We start from the raw sequence: 20711 nt of genomic DNA, 5'->3' as shown, positions 1-20711 counted from the left end.
GCCCTTTTGTTGAGGCAACTTTTAAAAAATGTTTTATTTTTTTAGTTTTTTTATGTGTGTGGGCGTGCGCAGTCCTGTCTGTGCCCCTCAAAAATAATATTTAACTATTAATCACAGTTTTGCTAAATAAAAGGATCTGGCTTGCATCAGTCACATGATCACATTTAACCAATGACGGCAGAACGCGCTGGTTACGAGCCGGGAACGAGCTCACAAAGAGCACGCGCATTTTTTGCAGTCCGGAGCTGTAGGAGAAACACAAATTAACTCAGAGACACAGACTTACTATATTTCTTCCATACAGACTGATGCGACAAAACCAGTAAGTAGGTGTACAGCGTTCACTGTAGTGTATAGCACACAGGAGTATTAGCTTATTACGTACACGTTGGTAACTTGTCTTGTGGCAACTGACGAACTGAAACAAATGAGCGTGCTGTGTGTGCAACAGCGCGACAAACATTACCTGTCCTTTTATTAACTGCACATGTAGTGCTGGTCATAGCTGCTGGCTACCTGTGTAAGGCTGTCATGGGTCTGTAGCTCTGTCACCGTTTTAGGGAACATATTTAGTTTTAAAGTAAGTTACAGAGCTTTTCCTGCCTTTCTGAGGGGATTATATTTCACTAAAAAACGATCTAATATGCATGTCCACATAATTATGCGTTATTATAATATTTTAAAAAACACACGCTGTATTTTAAAGAACATACATTAAGAAGCAGATTATATTAGATTTATATTTTAAATAAGACAAAATTTGGATTTTACTGCAGTAAAATTATTGTATCTCTACAGTTTAAAAATGTAATAAGCTTTGCCCCTGCACAGAGTGGATAGTGAAACAAATGGAATCATCATAAATACATCATTTCATATTTATTACTTCCCCCTCCTCATTGCTTTATTATTGTAGCTCTAGTAATAAATAATAAGGGAAGGATTCTGGATCAGCACCGTGATGCCCATAGTATATACAGTATTCTGAAGAAGGTCTAAAATGTCACTGTGTGTGCGTGCATGTGTTTGTTTTATGTATATGGATTTTTTAAAAATTATTACTCATGATATAACATTGTCCAGACATGCCTGGTAAGGACATGAGGAGGAAACAGTAGGAGCTGTGTGAGGCTACTAAAGGCAGGGCTATAACATTTTTTCTGTCACCATTTTATTATAGATTAAGTGCAAGAGTTGTTAGGTGTGGATAATTAAATTATAGTTTATTGCAATAGCAAGTTGTGCCTTGTTCTCAGATAACAGCAAGTGGAGAGTGATATATGAAATGATGGGATGGAAGGAAGAAGAGAAGCAAAGAGTGATTCACAGGCAGAGCCTAAATTATTTCTCACAGTTTTTTGTTGCCTTATGGTTCCAAGCACTGTCACCAATCTTTGCATTTTGTTATTATCTCATGACACTTGTTTAATCAGCTACCATCTCTATGGACTTTTTACAGTCTACAGTCTCAGATTAACACACCCCTGCCCTCCAGTACTATCAGCTGCAGCAGCAGCAGAAACCCCTCAACAGCAACATTGTACTCATCAGGTAAAACATTGGCTACGTTTGCTTTGCCTTGTCGCCACCTCACAACAGTCATATAGTATGATGCGATCCCATATTAGATTCTTGATGAATGTGTGTTGTTGTTATTCAGCCTGGTTCAATGTGCCCCTTTTTAACTTTGAGCACCCGCCCCTTTAAACGTCTCTGCACGGCCCTGGTGTACAGTGAACACTGTAGTCTACAGCACACAGGAGTATTAGCTTATTATGTACACGTTGGTAAGTTGTGAAAGACGATTTAATAAACAAATAAGCGTGCTGTGTGTGTAACAGCGCGACAAACATTACCTGTCCTTTTATTAACTGCACAGGCAGTGCTGGTCATAGCTGCTAGCTGACTGGGTAAGGCTGTAATGGGTCTGTAGCTCTGCCACCATATTTCATTTTAAAGTAAGTTACAGGGCTTTTCCTGCCTTTCTGAAGGGCTTATATTTCACTAACAACTATCTAATATGCATATCCAAATAATTATGGATTATTATCATTATGATATTAAAAACACACATTGTATTTAAAGAAACAGTATTATATTAGATTTATATTTCAAATATAACAAAATGCTGATTTTACAGCAGCAAAATTATCTCTACAGTTTAAACATTTAGTAAACCTGTCTACACAGAGTGAACAGTCAAACATGCATTATTTTATGTTTATTATATATTTTTTTATATTCTTATTACTTTATTATTATAGCGCTAGGAATACGTAATACAGGAAGTATTCTGGATCAGCGTTATGATGCAAACTTGTGGTCATAGTATATACAGTATTCTGGAGAAGGTAGAAAATGTCACTGTGTGTGTGTGTGTGTGTGTGTGTTTTATGTGTGTTTTATGTGTATAGATTTTTTTTTAATTATTACTCACTTAACACAGTCCAGATATGCCTCGTAAGGCTGGTTCTATAGCATTTTCTATCATTGCTTCATTATGGATTAGGTGTAAGAGTTGTTAAGTGTGGATAATAGTTTAACGCAATAGCAAATTGTGCCTTGTTCTCAGATGGACAGCAAGTGGAGAGTGATAGATGAGATGAGGAGATGGAAGGAGAAAGAGAGGCAAAGAGTGATTCACAGGCAGAGCCTAGTTTACTTCTCAATTTTGTTGCCTTATGGTTCCAAGCGCTGTCGCCAATCTTTGCATTTTATTATTATCTCATAACACTTGTTTAATCAGCTACCATCTCTCCTATGGACTTTTTAATGTCTACAGTCTCAGATCAACACAGCCCTGCCCTCCAGCACTATCAGCAGCAGGAGCAGCAGAAACCCCTCAACAACAACATTGTACCCATCAGGTCACACATAGGGTATGTTTGCTTTGCATTGTCCCCACCTGATGACAGTGATATAGTCTGATGTGATTGCATATTAGATTTTTAGATGAATGTGGGTTGTTGTTGTTATTCGTCCTGGTTCTATGAGCCCCTTTGTAACATTGAATACCCCTTCAACACCTCTGCACAGCCCTGCTGACTATGTCTCATAACTACCGCCCCAGCCTTCCTCTTTAGGAAGCTGGGTGACCTGTGTGATGGTCCAGTGGGTTCTTCTTGTGGAAAGTGAGCGATTCTTTCTGTTTGAATTATGAGAGCTATGAGACGCAACAGTAGGTGGAGTCTCTCCTTGTGACTAAGGAATTACTTTGGTTCTCATCTTGTCTTTGCTAGGGCTGTGCGATGTGACCAAAATCTTATATTCTGATATAAGACATGTATCGTCCCGACAACGATATAAATCACAAAAATGTAACATTTTCTGTAAATTCTGTGAATCTCGGGCAACTCGACTTGCGTGAAGTGTTTTCAGCTGGGCGTCGTGTACCTGGAGTCGAGTGTTGTGACCGATGCACGAAGCTATACATTTTTAGACATAAGTTGAAACGGCCGCCATTTTCTTTTTCAGTATTTATTACATGGCGTGCTGCGGGGAAAAGCCTGTTCTAACGTTAATTTTTTTAGCACCTAACGGCTCTTTTTTGCTTCTCATCCATAAACACTGCATACTCTTTCACGTGATTCATTTTATTTTGAAAAATCTCAACAGGATCTTCAGCTTTATTGTGAAAGGTTTATGTGGAAAATAAACAAGCGGAGCCACGCGATCATGCGATGTTGCTAATGATAAGGTATAAAAGCAGTTGCTTGTCTGTCTGTAGTGTGGTTATTTTAAATATAAGAGAAAGAGAGAACTGTAAGAAAATAATATAGCCACTACAGTGACCATCAAAATGATGAAAAACAATATTGCCGTAAACAGTTAGTTTTGCGACACAAAACAAACGATAGTGTAAAATGGAACGATAGATGTTTTTATATTTTCAGTCGATATATATCGTGTGAGTGTGTGTACAGTGTCCATGTCTGTTTGTCTCCACATTGGACGAGTGTCGAGTATGTGTATATGTGTGCATGAGGGGTGGAGGAATGCACGTTTGTGTCTGTGTCTATATGTCAGCTTGGGTCTTAGACTCCACCTCTCTGGGAACATCTCAGGCCCTCCAAGGTATGGAGGCCTATCTCCCCCCACCAGACTCCCTGCCGGTGGCTGATGCCCTCACACGTCGGTGCGCTGGTGGTTCTCGGTGTCCAGGCTGGGAGCTCAGGTATGTACCCGATGTGGGCCTGGCTCAGTTGGGCCCCTTCTAGGGGCTGGGGGGCCCTCAGGCCTCTGGGCCTGGGGCTAGGTCCGTTCTGGCATAGCTGGCACCTGGCAGAGCCCCGTTCGCTGTCACTGCAGCCCCCTGTGGCTTCTGCACTGTGTCTGCTGGGTGACCCCTCGTCTGGGGCTCTCCTCAGCTCTTTCCAGGACGGTGGCACAGTTGCCTCTCTGTTGGTCCTCCTTGGGCTCTTGCACTCTGGGGGCCTCTGGATGTCTGGGGCCTGGATCTCCTCCATGCCTGCTTCATGACCTGAGGAACAGGGCTATGGCTCCCCACAACCTCTAGCAGATTGTTACATGGAGAAACCTTTTGAATACAAGCGCGCCCGTCCACACAGGTGTTCACAGACACAAACTACACTTTTCTTGGCTGCTACCTCGAAGCACACTGTGCGCTGTTGGTCTTGCGTGCTGCACAATAACATTCAATATTTAGTATTTACCATTATTTACATTTATTTAGGTTATTGCAATGATGTTGTGTTTATTGTGTTGCTCTTTTTTATGTTTTCTCTTTTTTTCCCCCTAAACAGGTGATCCAGGTGATTTTTTTCTTCTTCTTTTTTAAATGTCCTCTCTCACTACCCCTCTTCCCCTCTGTTTATCTTTCCCTCTCTTTCTTTCTTTCTTTCTCCCTTTCCTATCCCCCAGTCATGTCTGTCCCTTCTATAATAACTTAAAATTAAATTAAATTAAATACAAGAAATTAATATTAAATGGTATAATATACACGTAGTGCTCTTGTTTAACAGAAATGCGTATTACCATTTAGTATCCATTTTATCTGGGAGCGTTTTTAATCCTTTTTGTGAAAGCTTTTGTATAAAATGTATGAAATGTAGATTGCATAACATTCGATGCAGCTACAAGACATTTGAAACACATGATGTTTAGCAGCTAATAATTTGGTTTTAAATTCAGCTTTTGCTGTGTTACATGCAGGTAACAGTGAGTATTATTGCTGTATGTGATCTCCTACATTTTGTCAGACTTAATGATGCAACACATGCTGTATGCTGAATGTATCAGTGAATGTATTTTGTATGTGTGTGTTTTCTCTGGAGTTTTTTATTTCTAACTATGAGCAGTATTTCTGTTGTGTCCTACATCATGGTTGTAAAAAAAAAAAAACTTAAAACCAAAGGTTTGAATTATGTTATGCAAAACAGACAATTCTCATTGCATTGAAACGTAATCTACATATTTATTGGTTCCTTTAATTGCTGCTAATGATATTTTGTGTTTAATATGCTGAATCACAAAGTGTAACAGGCCGAGCAGCAAAGTCAGCTTCTTTGTCACATTTCTACTTTTTGTCCTCCTCTTCTTCTTTCGTCAACAACTGTGCAGTAAAAACTTCTGAACTTTGGCACAATGATGAAGGGATGAGGCTTTATTTTCAAAATGAGGTACCACTGATTCTTTGGAAATTAGTCTAATCATTTAAGACGTTACTCACTCTCTCTCTCTCTCTCCAGACTGGCTCTCTGATGTACTCGCTCAATCCCAGTGAAAATCTGAACATTGTCTTCACCTAGGCCTCCAACTTTCCCTCATCCTATGCCTGCAACTAGTCCAGAATGCCGCAGCACGTCTTTTAAGCGGCACCAGAAGACGTGATCATATTACACCTGTCTTAGCCAACCTTCAATGGCTCCCCGTCAAATACCGTATCGTTTTTAAAATCCTTTTGTACACTTTTAAAATTTTAAATAACTTGGCGCCCAGCTACTTAATTGACCTCCTTGACCTATATACCCCCAAGAGAGCACTTAGATCCTCTAATCAATCGCTCTTACAGCAACCAATGTCCTGACAGAAGACTAGGGAGGATTGTGCTTTTGCTGCACCTAAACTTTGGAATAGCCTGCTGATTGATGTCTGTGCATCGGAATCCATTCAATCTTTCAAATCACGTTTAAAAACCCACCTGTTTAAGCTAGCCTTCGAAACAAATTAGACTTTAACTTCCACCCAGTTCGCGCTTGTGCCCGCCACTTACCTGTAACAATTTTGTAATGATAACTGTATTTTCTTTGTTCTTCTATTGTTGTAATCCTGCAACACAGCAATTGTGTGAAGCAATTTGATGTTAAATGTGCTATAGAAATAAAATTGAAACTGAAACTGAAATATATACTTTTTTGAGACTTTGTAAGTGTTAGTGTGTCTATGTAGTCATTTCTACTGGAAGATCATATTCTGATCAGTGAATCCTAGTATCATTCTCTATAAGGCCATGTTTGTTTTCCAAACAAAAAAGAAGAAAGGTAAACTAGAACAACGATATGGAATGAGGCATGTTTATCCAAAAGGGTCAAAACATCAATTTCTGCATTTACAGTATATAAAACAACATCAGAAACAAGGTAAGTAAACAAACTTTATTTATACATTACCTTTCACAGGTGAAAAACTACAAAGTCCTTTACAATAGAAACAGGCAATAAAAACATAAAACAACATACTTATAACATATGGCCTAAAACTATATGGCCTATGACTCCAAGAACACCGTCCCCAATGTTAAACATTGAGGTGGAAACATTGTGCTTTGGGGGTGTTTTTCTGCCAGGGGGACAGGACAACTGCACCGCATTTAAGAGAGGATGGAAGGGGCCATGTACTGTCAAATCTTGGTTGAGAACCTCCTTCTCTCAGCCAGGGCATTGAGAATGGGTCGTTAGTGGGTATTCCAGCATGACAGTGATCCAAAACACATGGTCAAGGCTACAAAGGATTGGCTCAGCGACCTTAATCCCATAGAAAAATCTGTGGAAGGAGCTGAAGGTTCGAGATGCCATGAAACATTAATTACTCAGAGGATCTGCAACGAAGAGTGAGACAAAATCCCCACTGAGATATGTCTAAAACTCGTAGACAACTACAAGACACATCAGACCTCTGTGATTGCAAACAAAGGTTTTGCCACCAAGCAAAGGTTGCAAAAGTTTTGCAAAGGGACCAAATATTTATTTCATTAAATAACGTGCAAAGTGATCTATAACTTTTTTTGCATTTTTCGGTGTTGTTGTTGTTCTATCACTGTTCAAATAAACCTACCATTGAATTTATAGACTGATAATTCCTTTGTTAGTGGGCAGACTTACAATTTCAGCAGAGGTTCAAAAGGTTTTTTTCCCTGACTATATAATAATGAGGTAATAAACTGCCCTATTCTGCGAAGCATATTCAAGAGCTGATTAATTTTGACATCAGCAATTCTGAGTTTTCAGTTCCAGTGCAGCTGATCAGAGTAAGTTCCGTCAGCTGAGTTCACTCTGAGATAAGTGTGTGTGTAAATGGATTAATGGAGCTCCATAACAAAAAAAACCAAACAAACAAAAAAAAAAGCAGAACCTCCATCTGTCAAAAAGAAGTATGACGAATCACAACACATTTTCTGAGGAAGACACTTTAAACAGCATGAATTTTCATGTGAATCTTTACATGGTCAAGCCGCCTATATCTTTTCCCACAGCTGCTACAGGAATACGGTTTCTCACCTGTGTGAATTCTTACATGACGTTGCAATGCAGAGTTTAGTTTGAATCTTTTCCCACAGGTCCTGCAAAGATGTGGCTTCTCATCTGTGTGAATTTTTACATGACTACTCAAATGTGATTTCTGAATGAATCTTTTCCCACAGGTGTTACAGGAATGCGGTCTCTCACCTGTGTGACTTCTCCAATGTCTAATCAATTTGGATTTCTTTTGACAAAGCTTTCCACATATGTCACATATCAGATGCTTATGCCTGTTCTGAGGTTTACTCTGACTATCTGACACAGAAGTGTTGTTTACTCTCTGACTGTGACTTCTCTTTCTGTCATATCTATTCTTTTTCAGCTCTGCATTTCTAGCTGATCCTGAGTCCACACGCTGGCTTTCGTCATGATCTCGGCTCTCTGCTTCAGGAGAGATGTGAGAAATGAACTGCTCACTGTTTGGTTCTGGTTCACTGTAGTCACTTTCCCCATAAGTCGGAGTCTCCATGAAAGTATCACTCTCCTGCTTCAGTCCAAGCTGCTCTCCCTCCTGACTGCTGCAGAGCTCCTCCTGTTCCTCTTTAATCTGTGGAGGCTCTGGGTCCTCCTGGTCCAGACTGGAGTTCCTTTCTTTATTACAGACCTGCTTCTCTCTGGTGACCACCTCCTCTTCACGGACACTCTGCTGGTGAAGGTCTGGAGAGAAATAGGGAATAAATGAACTAATAACAAACATTTGAGAAAATGTATTCTGATCTGAATCATTAGCAGCTCTCTACGTAGTGACCATGTAACAGTGAAATTTAAAGAGTACAAAGTGACAAATTATTTGGGCACTGATGCAAATTACTTATTTCTTATTAATAAAGATCAGTTAAATGTGTGGATGTCTATAAATGTGTGAAATGTAGTGATGTTGGTGTGTTTTTTGGTAAATGAAAGTGGATTTCTCAGTTTAAGTGTTACACATTTGTGCTGCTTCAGAAACATTTCTTTGTGCTCACAGTGTCAAAGCTTTGTTACTGAGTGTTATAGTTTTAATGTGGTTTTTTTCTTAATCCAGTATAAGTAAGCAGGAGTTTCTTAGCATTTCAGTGTCTCACTCATTTGGAGAGAAAAAGTAAACCAATAAACCAATCAGAAACAAATAACAACTTGAGTAGTTTTTCTACAGTGGAAATTGTAATGTACTATTAGACAGATTACAAAATTCACTTTATCTCCCAGGAACAAGGCTGGCAACTCCTCCCCCTTTTGTGAGTGTGGACGCTTCATATCTTTGCTCTTTAAATGCTTTGCTTCTTTTATTGATTTTTATGCTGATTTTTTCCCTTTTTTCTGTATGAGCTTACCTGTGAGAGCTTCTGGACACTTATAGATCATTAGGACTAAAGTGTTCTTAACAGAAACAGCAACATTTTATTGTTACCTTATCCTCAGCGCTCCGTGTGTCTGTGGCCTAGACACAGCTGAAGCCTGATTACAGCGTCTGGGCACCGAACAGCCTCAATAGCCTGGAAAGGTGCTAACTGCTAGGCTAACTAGCAACAAGATGCCTTCCCTCTCCACAGATGACTACCACAGCCTCTTGCAGAAGATTGCAGTACTGGAGACAAAAAATCATCGCTTAGAAGTAAACGTGGAGGTAAATGGACTGTGTGGAAATGAAACAACCTTGCCTTTGGTTCAAAACAATGGCGATGAGCAAGCTAGTACACAGCTAAGGAGCACAGATAACTTGACCAAGAAAGTAGACTCTGTGCATTATTATAAATCCTCAAGCGATTATCCCCCCTTGGACTGTCTTGGTGCAAAACCAAGACATAAATCATGTCCCCTGGAAGGGGGAGGACGTATCACAGGCAGAGCACAGCGAGCTGAAATCTCTGAAACCGACTGGCCTTCACTTCCTACGAGACAGAGAAGCTCTTCTACCCCTGTATACGGGAGGAAACAGGACTGGACAACCGTGAATAGGAAGGTTAACAACAAACCTCCAAAACAACTGAATGTGAAACTGCAGAACAAATTTGTATAGTATAGTATAGTGACAAAGTTGCTAAGTTGGCAACACTGATGAACACTAAGGGATAGCAGCACCCCTTTATGAAATGCAAAAAACCATGATGCTATGTGCAGTCCCACAATGACCAATTCATGGGACTGTCCTATTTAATCTGCATATGCTGTCTCTTCATGACATATTTTAGGAGTTAGCTGTGATAAGCCAACTATCAAATATGTAAATGATACCCAGATTCATTTGTGTGCTCTCATTATGTTTGTGCCTTGGAAAAGTGGACTTAATTCCATTCATCCATTCTCCTTCAATTAAACAGAAAAAAAGACAAATCCATTTAGTTTACATCTTCAGACTTCAGACACTGAAGACCTGTGTAAAAAATTACAGAGCCTATCCAGGAAAACAATGTCGTAACCAGAAACTGCTCTAACCCTAGGCCGTAACCTTCCCACGCCTAACTACACATCATATCAATGCAGCCTCCAACATCTTGAATGGCATGGAAGGTTGAAAGGAGCTTCCAATTACAACATAAATTGGGGCGTAGATTTCTTGCATAAGTTTAAATCAAGCTTTACTTTCAATGGCCATATTAAGGCAACACCTCTGAAAGATTGACGATTGTATAATGTGTTCCTCAAGGTTCTATTTTGGGACCTAAACTTTTTAATTTATATATCAATGATATCTATGACGTATCAAAAAGGTTACATTTCGTTTTATTTGCAGATGATACAAATTTTTATTGCTCAGGAGAGAATTTGAAAGATTTGGTTAAAATTATGGTTTCTGAGATGGTAATATTTAAAAAATGGTTTCATGTAAATAAATTATCTTTGAATCTGACAAAAACAAAATTTGTGATATTTGGTAATGGTGTAAAGGAGGAATAAGTTATTATGTCCACTATTGGAGAATTGATTGAAAGAGTTACTGAATTTTGCTTTTTCGGTGTAATAGTATATGAAAATTTAACTTGGAAATCTCATATTGAGTATATTAGAAAGAAGATAGTCAAAAACATTTATATTTTGGGAAATGTTAGAGATTTATTAGACTACAAGTCAATGCACATCTTATACTTTACATTGTCTTCCTCATACCCCAGTTATTGTATGGAAGTTTGGGGGAATACATATGTGAATACCATAAACCTTCTATACTTATTACAGAAGAAAGTGATACGAATGATTCATAATGTTAAATATAGAGAACATACAAATAAATTGTTTATAAAATTGCAAACTATTGAAATTACAAGATTTAGTGAAACTACGGACACTATTAATTATGTTTAAGGCTAAAAATAATACTTTGCCTTTCAAGTTACAAAATTTAATTTCAATGTGTTCGGGAGGTGAAGACAGCAGAAGAAAATATCATTTTAAGCATCAGCTAGCTAGGACTACACAAAGATTAATGAGTCAACGGTTAGGGGTATACGACTGTGCTGAACTCTCTTCATTATAATCTAAAGAGTTGTACAAATTTACATTGTTTTAAAAAGTGTTACATGTTTAAAATGATAAATCAATATGAAGAATATGAAAGAAATTGGAGTTAATTGAAGAAGGGAATTTTTTTTCTCCCTCTTTCTCTCTCTTTATTTTATTCTATTTACTTTTTTTTTCTCCTTGTTATTATGTGATGTGGTATATTGCTGATTGTAAATGTGTTGTTTGGTCTGTGTTAGGATCTGGAGATAAATGCTAGTGTGTTCCTTGGTTTATGGTGCCCACTTGTAATATATCGGGGTCTCTTCATTAGCGTTCTGTTAAATCCTGCTTTTCACACACAAGTTCTTGAATAATCAGGCTCCATCTTATCTTAATGAACTTATAGTACCATATCACTCCATTAAAACACTTTGTCTTCAGGCTGCAGATTTACTGGTGTTTTCTAGAATATTTGGCTAGAGGAGACAGACAACCTCTTTACTTTTAAGAAAGCATACAGTTAGGGCTGGATCAGGTAACCCTGAATCCTCCCATAGTTATGCTGCAATAGGTGTAGACTGCTGTGGGATTCCCATGATACACTCAGTATTTCTTCTTCAGTCACCTTTCTCACTCATTATGTGTTAATAGACCTCTCTGCATTGAATCATTACAAATTATTAATCTCTGGCTCTCTTTAACAGCATCTCTTTGTCCTTTCCTCCTGCCCTCACAGGTCAGGGCAGATATCTGCCCTGCTGTGAACCTGTTTTTTCTGGAGGTTTCTTCCTGTTAAAAGGGAGTTTTCCCTTCTTACTGTGGGAGTGCATTGAAGCAACTGTTGTTAGGATTATCCTCTGTATGAATAACACAAATTTGAATTGAATAGAAATTAGAAATATAGCTAAACTGTGAGATCCATTTATTTATTTCTTGAGGAGATGGCTACTGCAGCTGTCTTTTTATTGACTTTCCTAAAAGACACGAAAGCTGTTTGTATAGTGGTCACTACATTGGACAGCTATTCAAAAGTTTTTTCTTGTATTTCTGTCAGTGTTGTGGGATAAAAAAGGGGGTGTTTTTTCTGTTATTTTAGCATCAGCATTATTATTACACCAGAATCATATAACCAGCTTTGCATTAAACATTTATTAAAGCTTTTGACATTACATTAACATTTGTATTACAGTGATTCCCATAACCTCAGGTTAATCTTCTATTTACAGGTGCCAGAATAATCATATGATCTTTCATTGCAGGTGTAACCATGATCATCTTATACATATTGCAGTTTGTTGCTCATTATAGAGTTGTGCTCAAGCTAATAAGGGTTAAAAGCTACAGTCAGCGCGAATGTCTGGCTGATCTATGGAGGGGAGAGGCTTCGAGCATGGAAGGCCGCACGCGCTTACACAACACTGATATCATGTTATTCTTTGTGATCTTATATTTAGTTATATCTTTTGTTATGTTTTAAGTAGTGGCAGTTGATTAAACAACATTCATTTAATATTACATACTTGATTCAGAGCCTTACACACTGATCACCTTAATAAAGCTGCAAAACCTTGTAGCTGCAATGTTGTGTCTCCATAGGGGACAGTTGGCTCCAGGAGATAAGCGGGAGTCAGTGCCTATCCTCGGGAAGGAGAGAATGTTCCTTTGCTGTGTCAAATAACTGTCAACATTGATTGTATTGTACCTGTCTTACGCATGAGGGGGCGTTCTAATACCCTGATTTCATAAAACTATTGTTTTGTGGTTTTTGAGGTGAGATCTGATGCTGTCTGCGTACGGTGTCCATCTCCCACGCGTGTGATCATTAAAATCATCGTTTGACTCAACCCGGCCGGACCAGTATTGTTATTTTGGTTTTTCCTCTTGTATCCATCCCCAATATTTGAATCCGTAACAGTGTTGATGGTGTACTTGCACATAAACCACTACACTGATGTGTCACTCCATGCCCTGCCACCCACTGGCTGACCAGTTATATTTGTTACATATATTCTTACATTATTATAAAATATATTTGAAATATATGAAAAAGTATTTTTGTTATGTTATCGTTTTTACACAGTGTATATTATTCATTCATTTGTCAAAACCTATATTGTCCACCTAAGTGGACATGTAAAAAACTCTTTGAAAAGTACATGTTTAAAAAAATGAAGTTCAAAAAATTTTTTTTTTTCCATGTCTAAAGATGAATAAAAATACTTAAGAAAAAAAAATCCAGATTGAGGTTGTCATCATTCATGTATGAAAGGGTTAAAGGGTCACATGATCTTATTTCAAAAAAGTATAAGCTAGCAACCATTATTGTAAGCTAATGTTTTAATCACCACATCTTAGCTTTCTGATACTTAAAAAGAAACTATGGGGTAACATATAGACTTATTTGCATTCAGACAGCTTTTTAATCTCCACTTTAAAGGCTGTAGGTTGAAGCCATTGCTTTAACACTCTGTATAATCTTAAAATGTATTGTTTTATCTTTAAGGCTTATGTACCCTGATTTCTTTATATTACATAATTACCTCGTGATTTGTATCACACATTTATGTTTTATATTTTATTCTACAAATATGTATTGGAAGTGGACTGCACACTGACACTAGCAGACACAGACAGAAGTGTTTTGAGGAATTTGATGGGGATGGTCTCTCTGGACTGGTGATGTCACCAGAAGGTACAAAACTTTAAGGCTCACTCTGCTAGAGATAAACAGCGCTATAAAATTTGGTGTTAGGCAATGCTCTCTTTGCCCCCATTCTCTAATTCTGCAGGCCTTCTCCATACCTACATGAGTCATATTCAGTTTTATTATGACCATCACAGTTTTACATACCTATTCTGTGTGACTGCATATAAAGTCTCTGCTGTTACCAGGACCTAACCTATCAGTGACCATGAACCTGCACCAGTGCAACATAGTCCATCACTGGACACTGAACCACAGCACTGATAAATACCCAGTTTAACATCTTCTAGTAAAGTCACTTTACTCTGTGTTTAATGCTAAAAGTTGACATTGTTGCTTCAATCAGTTCCTGCGCACTTTGTTTTCTCTGAACAGACACTAATATTTTTATGGAAACAGGGGGAGCCATTTAGACATCATACTTTGCTTCAGTGAGCAGAAACTTTATCCACTGATTGTTTTCTTGCTTTTGCTGCAGATGTAAAGACATTAATTACAGCAGTATTTGCAATGTGGACAGCTTTTGTTCTGATGCTCTAGAGAGTCACTGTGTCTGTTCACTTTGAGGCTCTCATGTACGGTGGCCCCTAGAGACAAAGCACGTACAAACTCCAAAACACTTGCAAACTCCAAAACACATGCAAACTCCAAAACACTTGCAAACCCCAAAACACTTGCAAACTCCAAAACACATGCAAATTCCAAAACACTTGCAAACTCCAAAACACATGCAAAATCCAAAACACTTGCAAACTCCAAAACACTTGCAAACTCCAAAACACTTGCAAAATCCAAAACACTTGCAAACTCCAAAACACTTGCAAACTCCAAAACACTTGCAAAATCCAAAACACTTGCAAACTCCAAAACACTTGCAAAATCCAAAACACATGCAAATTCCAAAACACTTGCAAACTCCAAAACACTTGCAAAATCCAAAACACATGCAAATTCCAAAACACAACGGAAGTGCTCCAGGACGCTAGGGGCAGTGTTGAGCTCGATTTGCAAAATAATCGGCAAGTTTGTCTGTATGGGACGGTCTAGTCTCCCTCTCGCTTCCCAGGTTGCCTAGCAACCATGATACTAACCGCTGGAAACGTGTCATACAACTTTGTTTGACAGAAATGAAGGAGAACATATTTTGTTAATTTGTTTGTTTGTTTCTACAAGAGCTTTGTGTGATTTGATAAGTATCTGAGGCTGAGACCACAGGACAGTAAAACATGATTTTTGGGCTTCATTTCTGTACTGAACAGTCATTTAAGATTAAATAACAATTAGCTAATGTTGTTCATGAGACTAAAGTCATATCACTTTGGTAATGTAAATATAATATGGCCAATATTATAGTTATTATATTAATCATTATTAGCTATTATAGCAGTGAACATGAACTCTGTGTCAAATACTGAGCCTCAGTACAGATTCAAGTTGCAGTTATTTATATGTCTTATCACCTTAAATCTTCACTCAAAGACAAGTGTCTTTGACAGTGTATATATAGGTGTATCATATATAAGAGACAAATGTTGTTCCTTCAGTATGTTGGCATTACTAAATTTGGCTCATTGCTTACATATATTTATAAAAAGAAAATGTACAAGCTGTGATAACTGTTTCTGATAAAATGAAGAGTAGACTGATATATTGAATATTCCTTTATTGGGTGAAAAAATCAGACCATGTCATAACTGCTTTAAGTCATACAGAATAGATATCAGAGCCTTAAACAGGCTGACTTCTGCTAAATGGGTCAAACTGGGCAGAAAGTATACAAACACATAACATCCTTATAGAATATGATGTAACACTATAGATCAACTTACCTCAGAATATATAAAGCATATAAACAATTACAGCAATATGATGCAACAAACACAGCAGTGCTACTAATCCAAAATACTCACAGCTTCATAGAACTGAAACAAACATTTATTTTTAGGTCCATTCTGCTGCTGATACATACTTTAGGTTTCTGAATATTAAACTTGTTGCTGCCTTTCATAGTGTGTAACTTGAAGGCCCTGAGTACTTTCTCCCACACTGAAAACACTGGGAGGATAAAATTATTTGAACATTACCTAATAAGACTGATTCAGGACAGACAATTAGTGATTCTAAACTTTCCTAGCAGTCCTTCACAAACAGGGAACAGTCTGTCTATCTATCTGTCAGCTGCTGCTGGCTCTTCCTCCTCTTCCTCACACACTGCTGAGTTTGTCCTGGTGGATCATCAGGGGTGCAAAGCCTCACAGATGATGTGCAGCAGTGGGTCCCTCAGTCTGTCCTCACTCTGGACACTTGCAGTTGTCACACATGGAAATCAAATGTGTGATAAGCTGCAGGATTCAAACACAAGTGTAACTTATAAATGAATGTTCATACTTTTATTCCACAATCAGAGAGAAAGAAACAGAGAGAGAGTGCAGGACAGACAGACAGGTGACAGTCTCAGGTGTATACACTGCTACAAAACAGCACAAAAGAAGGAGGATTTAGTTTGTGTTATTACGAAACAAAAAGAGTTCCCAGATGGTACAGTGGACACATGTGCGACTCCTGTGATTAAAGCATCTTTCTTTCAGCTTAACGAGTGAACCGTCAGCTCGTTCAAACACACGTTAAAGTCTGTTTGGCTCGACACCACCGAACAGAGGCAGCAATATAACATAGCTAACATTAACAGTGCAGTGAATCCTGCTTGTGCCGTGATATTCAGGACTGCAAACCGAGCAGCATCACTGACTTTCAGCTTGTTGTGTTTGTGGATATATGACTGACTTTAATTATCCATAAAATCATCACATTCTCTGTAAGATTAAAGTCAACTATTGAACGGCGTATATTTTGAAGTAAAGGCTTTAAAACCAAGTTAGTACAAACATCGCTAATGTCACATAACTTTCCTGACATGTGGCCAGCAGTAATGTTTTAATGTTCTTCATTAGAAAAACATTTGCGCATAAATAAGTGACATAATATTCAGTACTTACTTCTGAAAGTTTACTCTTCGGCGGCTCCGCTTCCGCCGTTTTTTTCAGCAAAATTATCCACACCACCGCTGCGCTATGAAATCTGGGATATGTTGGGCCCATCCTTAAAATTCAGGGACATTACGGACGCATTTGAGGGCCGCATTTCGAGCAGCCTTTGAATTGGGACAGCCTTCGTCGTGTCGCTGTGACGTAATCGGCCTTAAAATGCGGCCTTTAAGGCTGCAGACCCTGAATTGGGATACAGCCCAAATCCGGTCATTGGTACTTCCTGGCTTGTGTACTTACTAGGTAACAAAAGCTCAACACTGCCCCTAGCGTCCTGGAGCACTTCCGTTGTGTTTTGGAATTTGCAAGTGTTTTGGATTTTGCAAGTGTTTTGGAGTTTGCAAGTGTTTTGGAATTTGCATGTGTTTTGGAGTTTGCAAGTGTTTTGGAATTTGCAAGTGTTTTGGAGTTTGTACGTGCTTTGTCTCTAGGGGCCACCGTACTCATGAACAATAAATGGAATAAACAGTAGATGTGGACGCTCATCTTCATCAATGTTAGTCAGCAGACAGTTTTCACACTGGCTCATTAAGAGTGTGTGTGCTCTTCCTCAACTATCACCGTTTGCTCCTCTGAATTCATCACCAAAGTAACAGCTTCCTGCTTTCAGCTAACATCAGCTTAGAGAAATCCTGGAGAAGCTGATAAACTTTCAGATTTATCACCAATCAACCAAACACTGAAGAATCTGAGCTTGAACAGCACAGAGTTAAAAACATGTCCATACCTATGATGTGTGAGTTTCTGTCGGGTTTCCGGCTGATATCCAGCAGTCTGTGCTGATGGTTGATCTCCTCCTCATACTGGACGATGGTTTTTTGAACCTCTGAGAAGATTTCTTCACAAACAGCAGTTATTCTCTCCTTGATGAACTCTCTCAGATACTGATACGAACTCATTGCTGCTGAGGCTGAGCGGATCGATAACGTGACGGTTTCTTCTGTGTCGAGGTTTCTAAATGTGAGCTGATTAAACCGAAACTAAGGCTGTATCCCAATTCAGGGTCTGCAGTAGTGATGTGACGTTCTGTATCGAGGCTTCAAAGCTTGTGTCGAGTAATGGAGGGGGCGTTTCTGCGATGCGCGTAACGAGGTTTGCTTCATTTATGGGAGGAGCTGAAAATGATGACGTCCGAAGCCTCGCTGCCCGGCTGTACCACGTGACTGGTTCAGGAAGTGGTTCGAACTTTGCCGCGAGCTATGATAGAGATATAAACCCCTCAGACTTCATTCAAAATGTGGGTGTTTGATGGAGAGTTGCGGTTAGTCAGAGTTTGGAGACAGTTTGGAGGTTTAAGAGAGTGAGGAGAGAAAGTCAGGAGAGAATGGAGCCAGCTAAGAAGAGGGGGATGTCCTCCCCTGTGTGTAGGGTTGCCAACCGTCCATTAAAAAACGGAATCGTCCCGTATTTAGAAACAAAAGTACACGTCCCGTATTGAGCTAATAAGGGACGCACTTTGTCCCGTAATACAGTGAGAATCAAAAGTAGTCTATAAATGTTTATGGAATTAACGCTTTGTTTGAAAACACAATTCCCAGCCCCTCTCCTGCTTTGTGACCAATGAGCTGACAGCACACTTATGACAATTCGAGTATGACAATTCAGATTACCGCTCATCTCATTGGTCGAGGAAAGGTCGCTTGCGGAGAAAATACCGGAAGACAACAGATGACCACAACAAGAAGCATGGCCAACAGGGAAACAAACGCCGACACTGCGGTGCAAGTCTCGGATGACAGTACACCTAAAGCTGGGCAAACACTGTGCGATTTTTTCAGTCACGTTATTCAGCTCCTGCTCAAACTGTACGATTGACTCACAGGGGTTAGAAGTTGGTAGGTCACGATGCAGGGTCTCACACTATACCGCCCGATGCTCTGATGCGACCTGAGTGCTCACACTGTGCCTCCATAAAATGAAGGTTATAACAGAAAATCTGTCGCTCTCTCTCTCTCTGTCTTTCACTCACACAGACACACCACCACCATCAACTTTGCTAAATTGCTAATGAAAAACATTGATCAGGCAGCTGTGATTGAGCAGCAATGTAAATCCAACTATTTTCACGGTTGTTGTGGTCGTGATAATTTTGTGAGGCCACATCGAAAAGGCTCGGATGAGCTTTCCAAAGTTCTACAAGTTGTGCCTCCATCGCTTGTGTCCAGATCACAGGCTGCACAGCCGTGCTGCTCCGTCTTTTTCACCGACGTTTACGTGTTTGCGCGTGAGCAGTGTGAGCGGCTCACGAGCGATTGACAATCGGGAGCTGGTCGTGAGGTGTTAATCGCTTCTCGTTACCCCACGTATACTACACGATGCACGATGAAGGCCAAAATCGGGCCGATCACCAAATCGGTCGCACGACTCAAAAAATCGCCTCAAAATGGGCCAAAAATCGCACAGTGTAAGCCCAGCATTAGAGCAGCAATGTTTGTTCGCTCAGTGAAAGAAAAAAAAGGCTGCAAAAGTACAGTGAGGAATGGGAAAAGGAAAACACCTGGCTGGAAAAGTGCACGATAACACCTATAAGCGCACTGCACTGTGTGCCGGCGCACTTTTTCCATAGGCATGCTTCTAATGGTGGGCACATGAAGAACATGAGGGGTGTTGTAGGTTTTGCTTATAATAATCAGTCCGCTGTAACTGTATGCCAGGCGTTTATTAGCAGCCAACATGAACATCCGTACACTCGTAACAGGAAGTACACATAATCCCCAGAGAGAACCACAGCGACACCTGCTGGAACTCTCCGTAACAGCAGCAACAGGAGGCAGTATGGACAAACATAACATTGCTGTTATCTACATCCCCCTTTTCAGTTTATTTTTCTTTCTTAGTTTTGCACTTTTCAGGCAAACCCAAATCAAACAACACCACCGTAATGGAAGAACTTATCAGGTTATGAATTACACAACAAAATGAAGGTTCAAATATCAAATGAAATTCACAGTAATCATTGTCATAACTGCGACAAGTATGCAATAACATAACACGAGATAAAACACATTTCAAAACAGAAAATACAGCACCAGTGTGCTTTTAATCCACGTATTTACTATTCGGTTTAGACACTCTACCAGATCTGGTTCGGTACAAGTTGTCATCAGAGCGTACTTGGCATGTTGTAGGTGTTATCACCTGTTCTGACTGTGTTGTGCCGTGTTGTGGTGGGTCAAGTTGAACTTGAATTGTTTCATTTTTCTTGGTTTGTGTTTTATTAGGTTCAGTTTCATCCGCTCGTCGAGATGTGTCCAGTTCATCTTGTGTTGTAGCGAGCTTTTCGGGTTGAGGCTCGCTCACAGGCAGAAGATGTTGTCTGTTGCGCCTGTATTCTTTTCCACCCGACTCAACGACATAAGAGCGAGGTTCAGCACATACCTTACTTACAACTCCAATCTTGTCATGTCCTCTCTGTGTTTGTAATCTCACCACCTCGTTTGGTGTTAATGGACTGAGCAGCTTGCTGGACTTGTCGTAGTGCTGTTTTTGAGTTTTGCGCTTTTTTGTGAGTTGAGTTTTGACAGTGGTTGTCACTTTTGCTGTTGGTGTTAGCAGTTTTTTGCACACAGGAAGGGTTGACCGCGTTCGTCTTGATAGCAGCCTCTGTGCTGGTGAGCCAAGAATGTTGTCTCGTGGCGTGTTGCGTAGATGTAACAGGTTCAAATAGAAATCGGTTCCATTCAATTCAATTCAATTCAATTTTATTTATATAGCGCCAAATCACAACAAAAGTCGCCTCAAGGCGCTTCATAGATACAGAGAAAAACCCAACAATCATATGACCCC

General features: G+C 39.4%; 1 protein-coding gene across 1 annotated transcript; it reads right to left on the bottom strand.

The window, feature by feature from the left end:
• Positions 1 to 6645: 6645 nt before the first annotated feature.
• On the bottom strand, positions 6646 to 19618 carry LOC146390321 (uncharacterized). The gene is made up of 2 exons (XM_084923409.1): positions 17653 to 19618; positions 6646 to 8414 (listed from the first exon to the last, which is right to left on the bottom strand). Exons 1-2 carry the CDS (start codon positions 17822 to 17824, stop codon positions 7648 to 7650), a joined length of 939 nt encoding a protein of 312 aa, XP_084779535.1. The 5' UTR covers positions 17825 to 19618; the 3' UTR covers positions 6646 to 7647.
• Positions 19619 to 20711: the final 1093 nt, after the last annotated feature.

This window comes from Perissodus microlepis, chromosome 3 (assembly GCF_051167445.1).
Source record: "Perissodus microlepis isolate ML-2025 ecotype Zambia chromosome 3, ASM5116744v1, whole genome shotgun sequence".
NCBI classification, from domain to species: domain Eukaryota; kingdom Metazoa; phylum Chordata; class Actinopteri; order Cichliformes; family Cichlidae; genus Perissodus; species Perissodus microlepis.
This window is presented reverse-complemented; position numbering and strand designations above follow the sequence as displayed.

Bases quoted from the DNA above. Each gene is read 5' to 3' on its own strand.
- LOC146390321 (XM_084923409.1), bottom strand. From the start codon at position 17,824: ATGAGTTCGTATCAGTATCTGAGAGAGTTCATCAAGGAGAGAATAACT. The intron at 8,415-17,652 runs GTATGGACATGT...ATTTCTCTCCAG, and splicing joins CAGAAACTCACACATCATAG to ACCTTCACCAGCAGAGTGTC.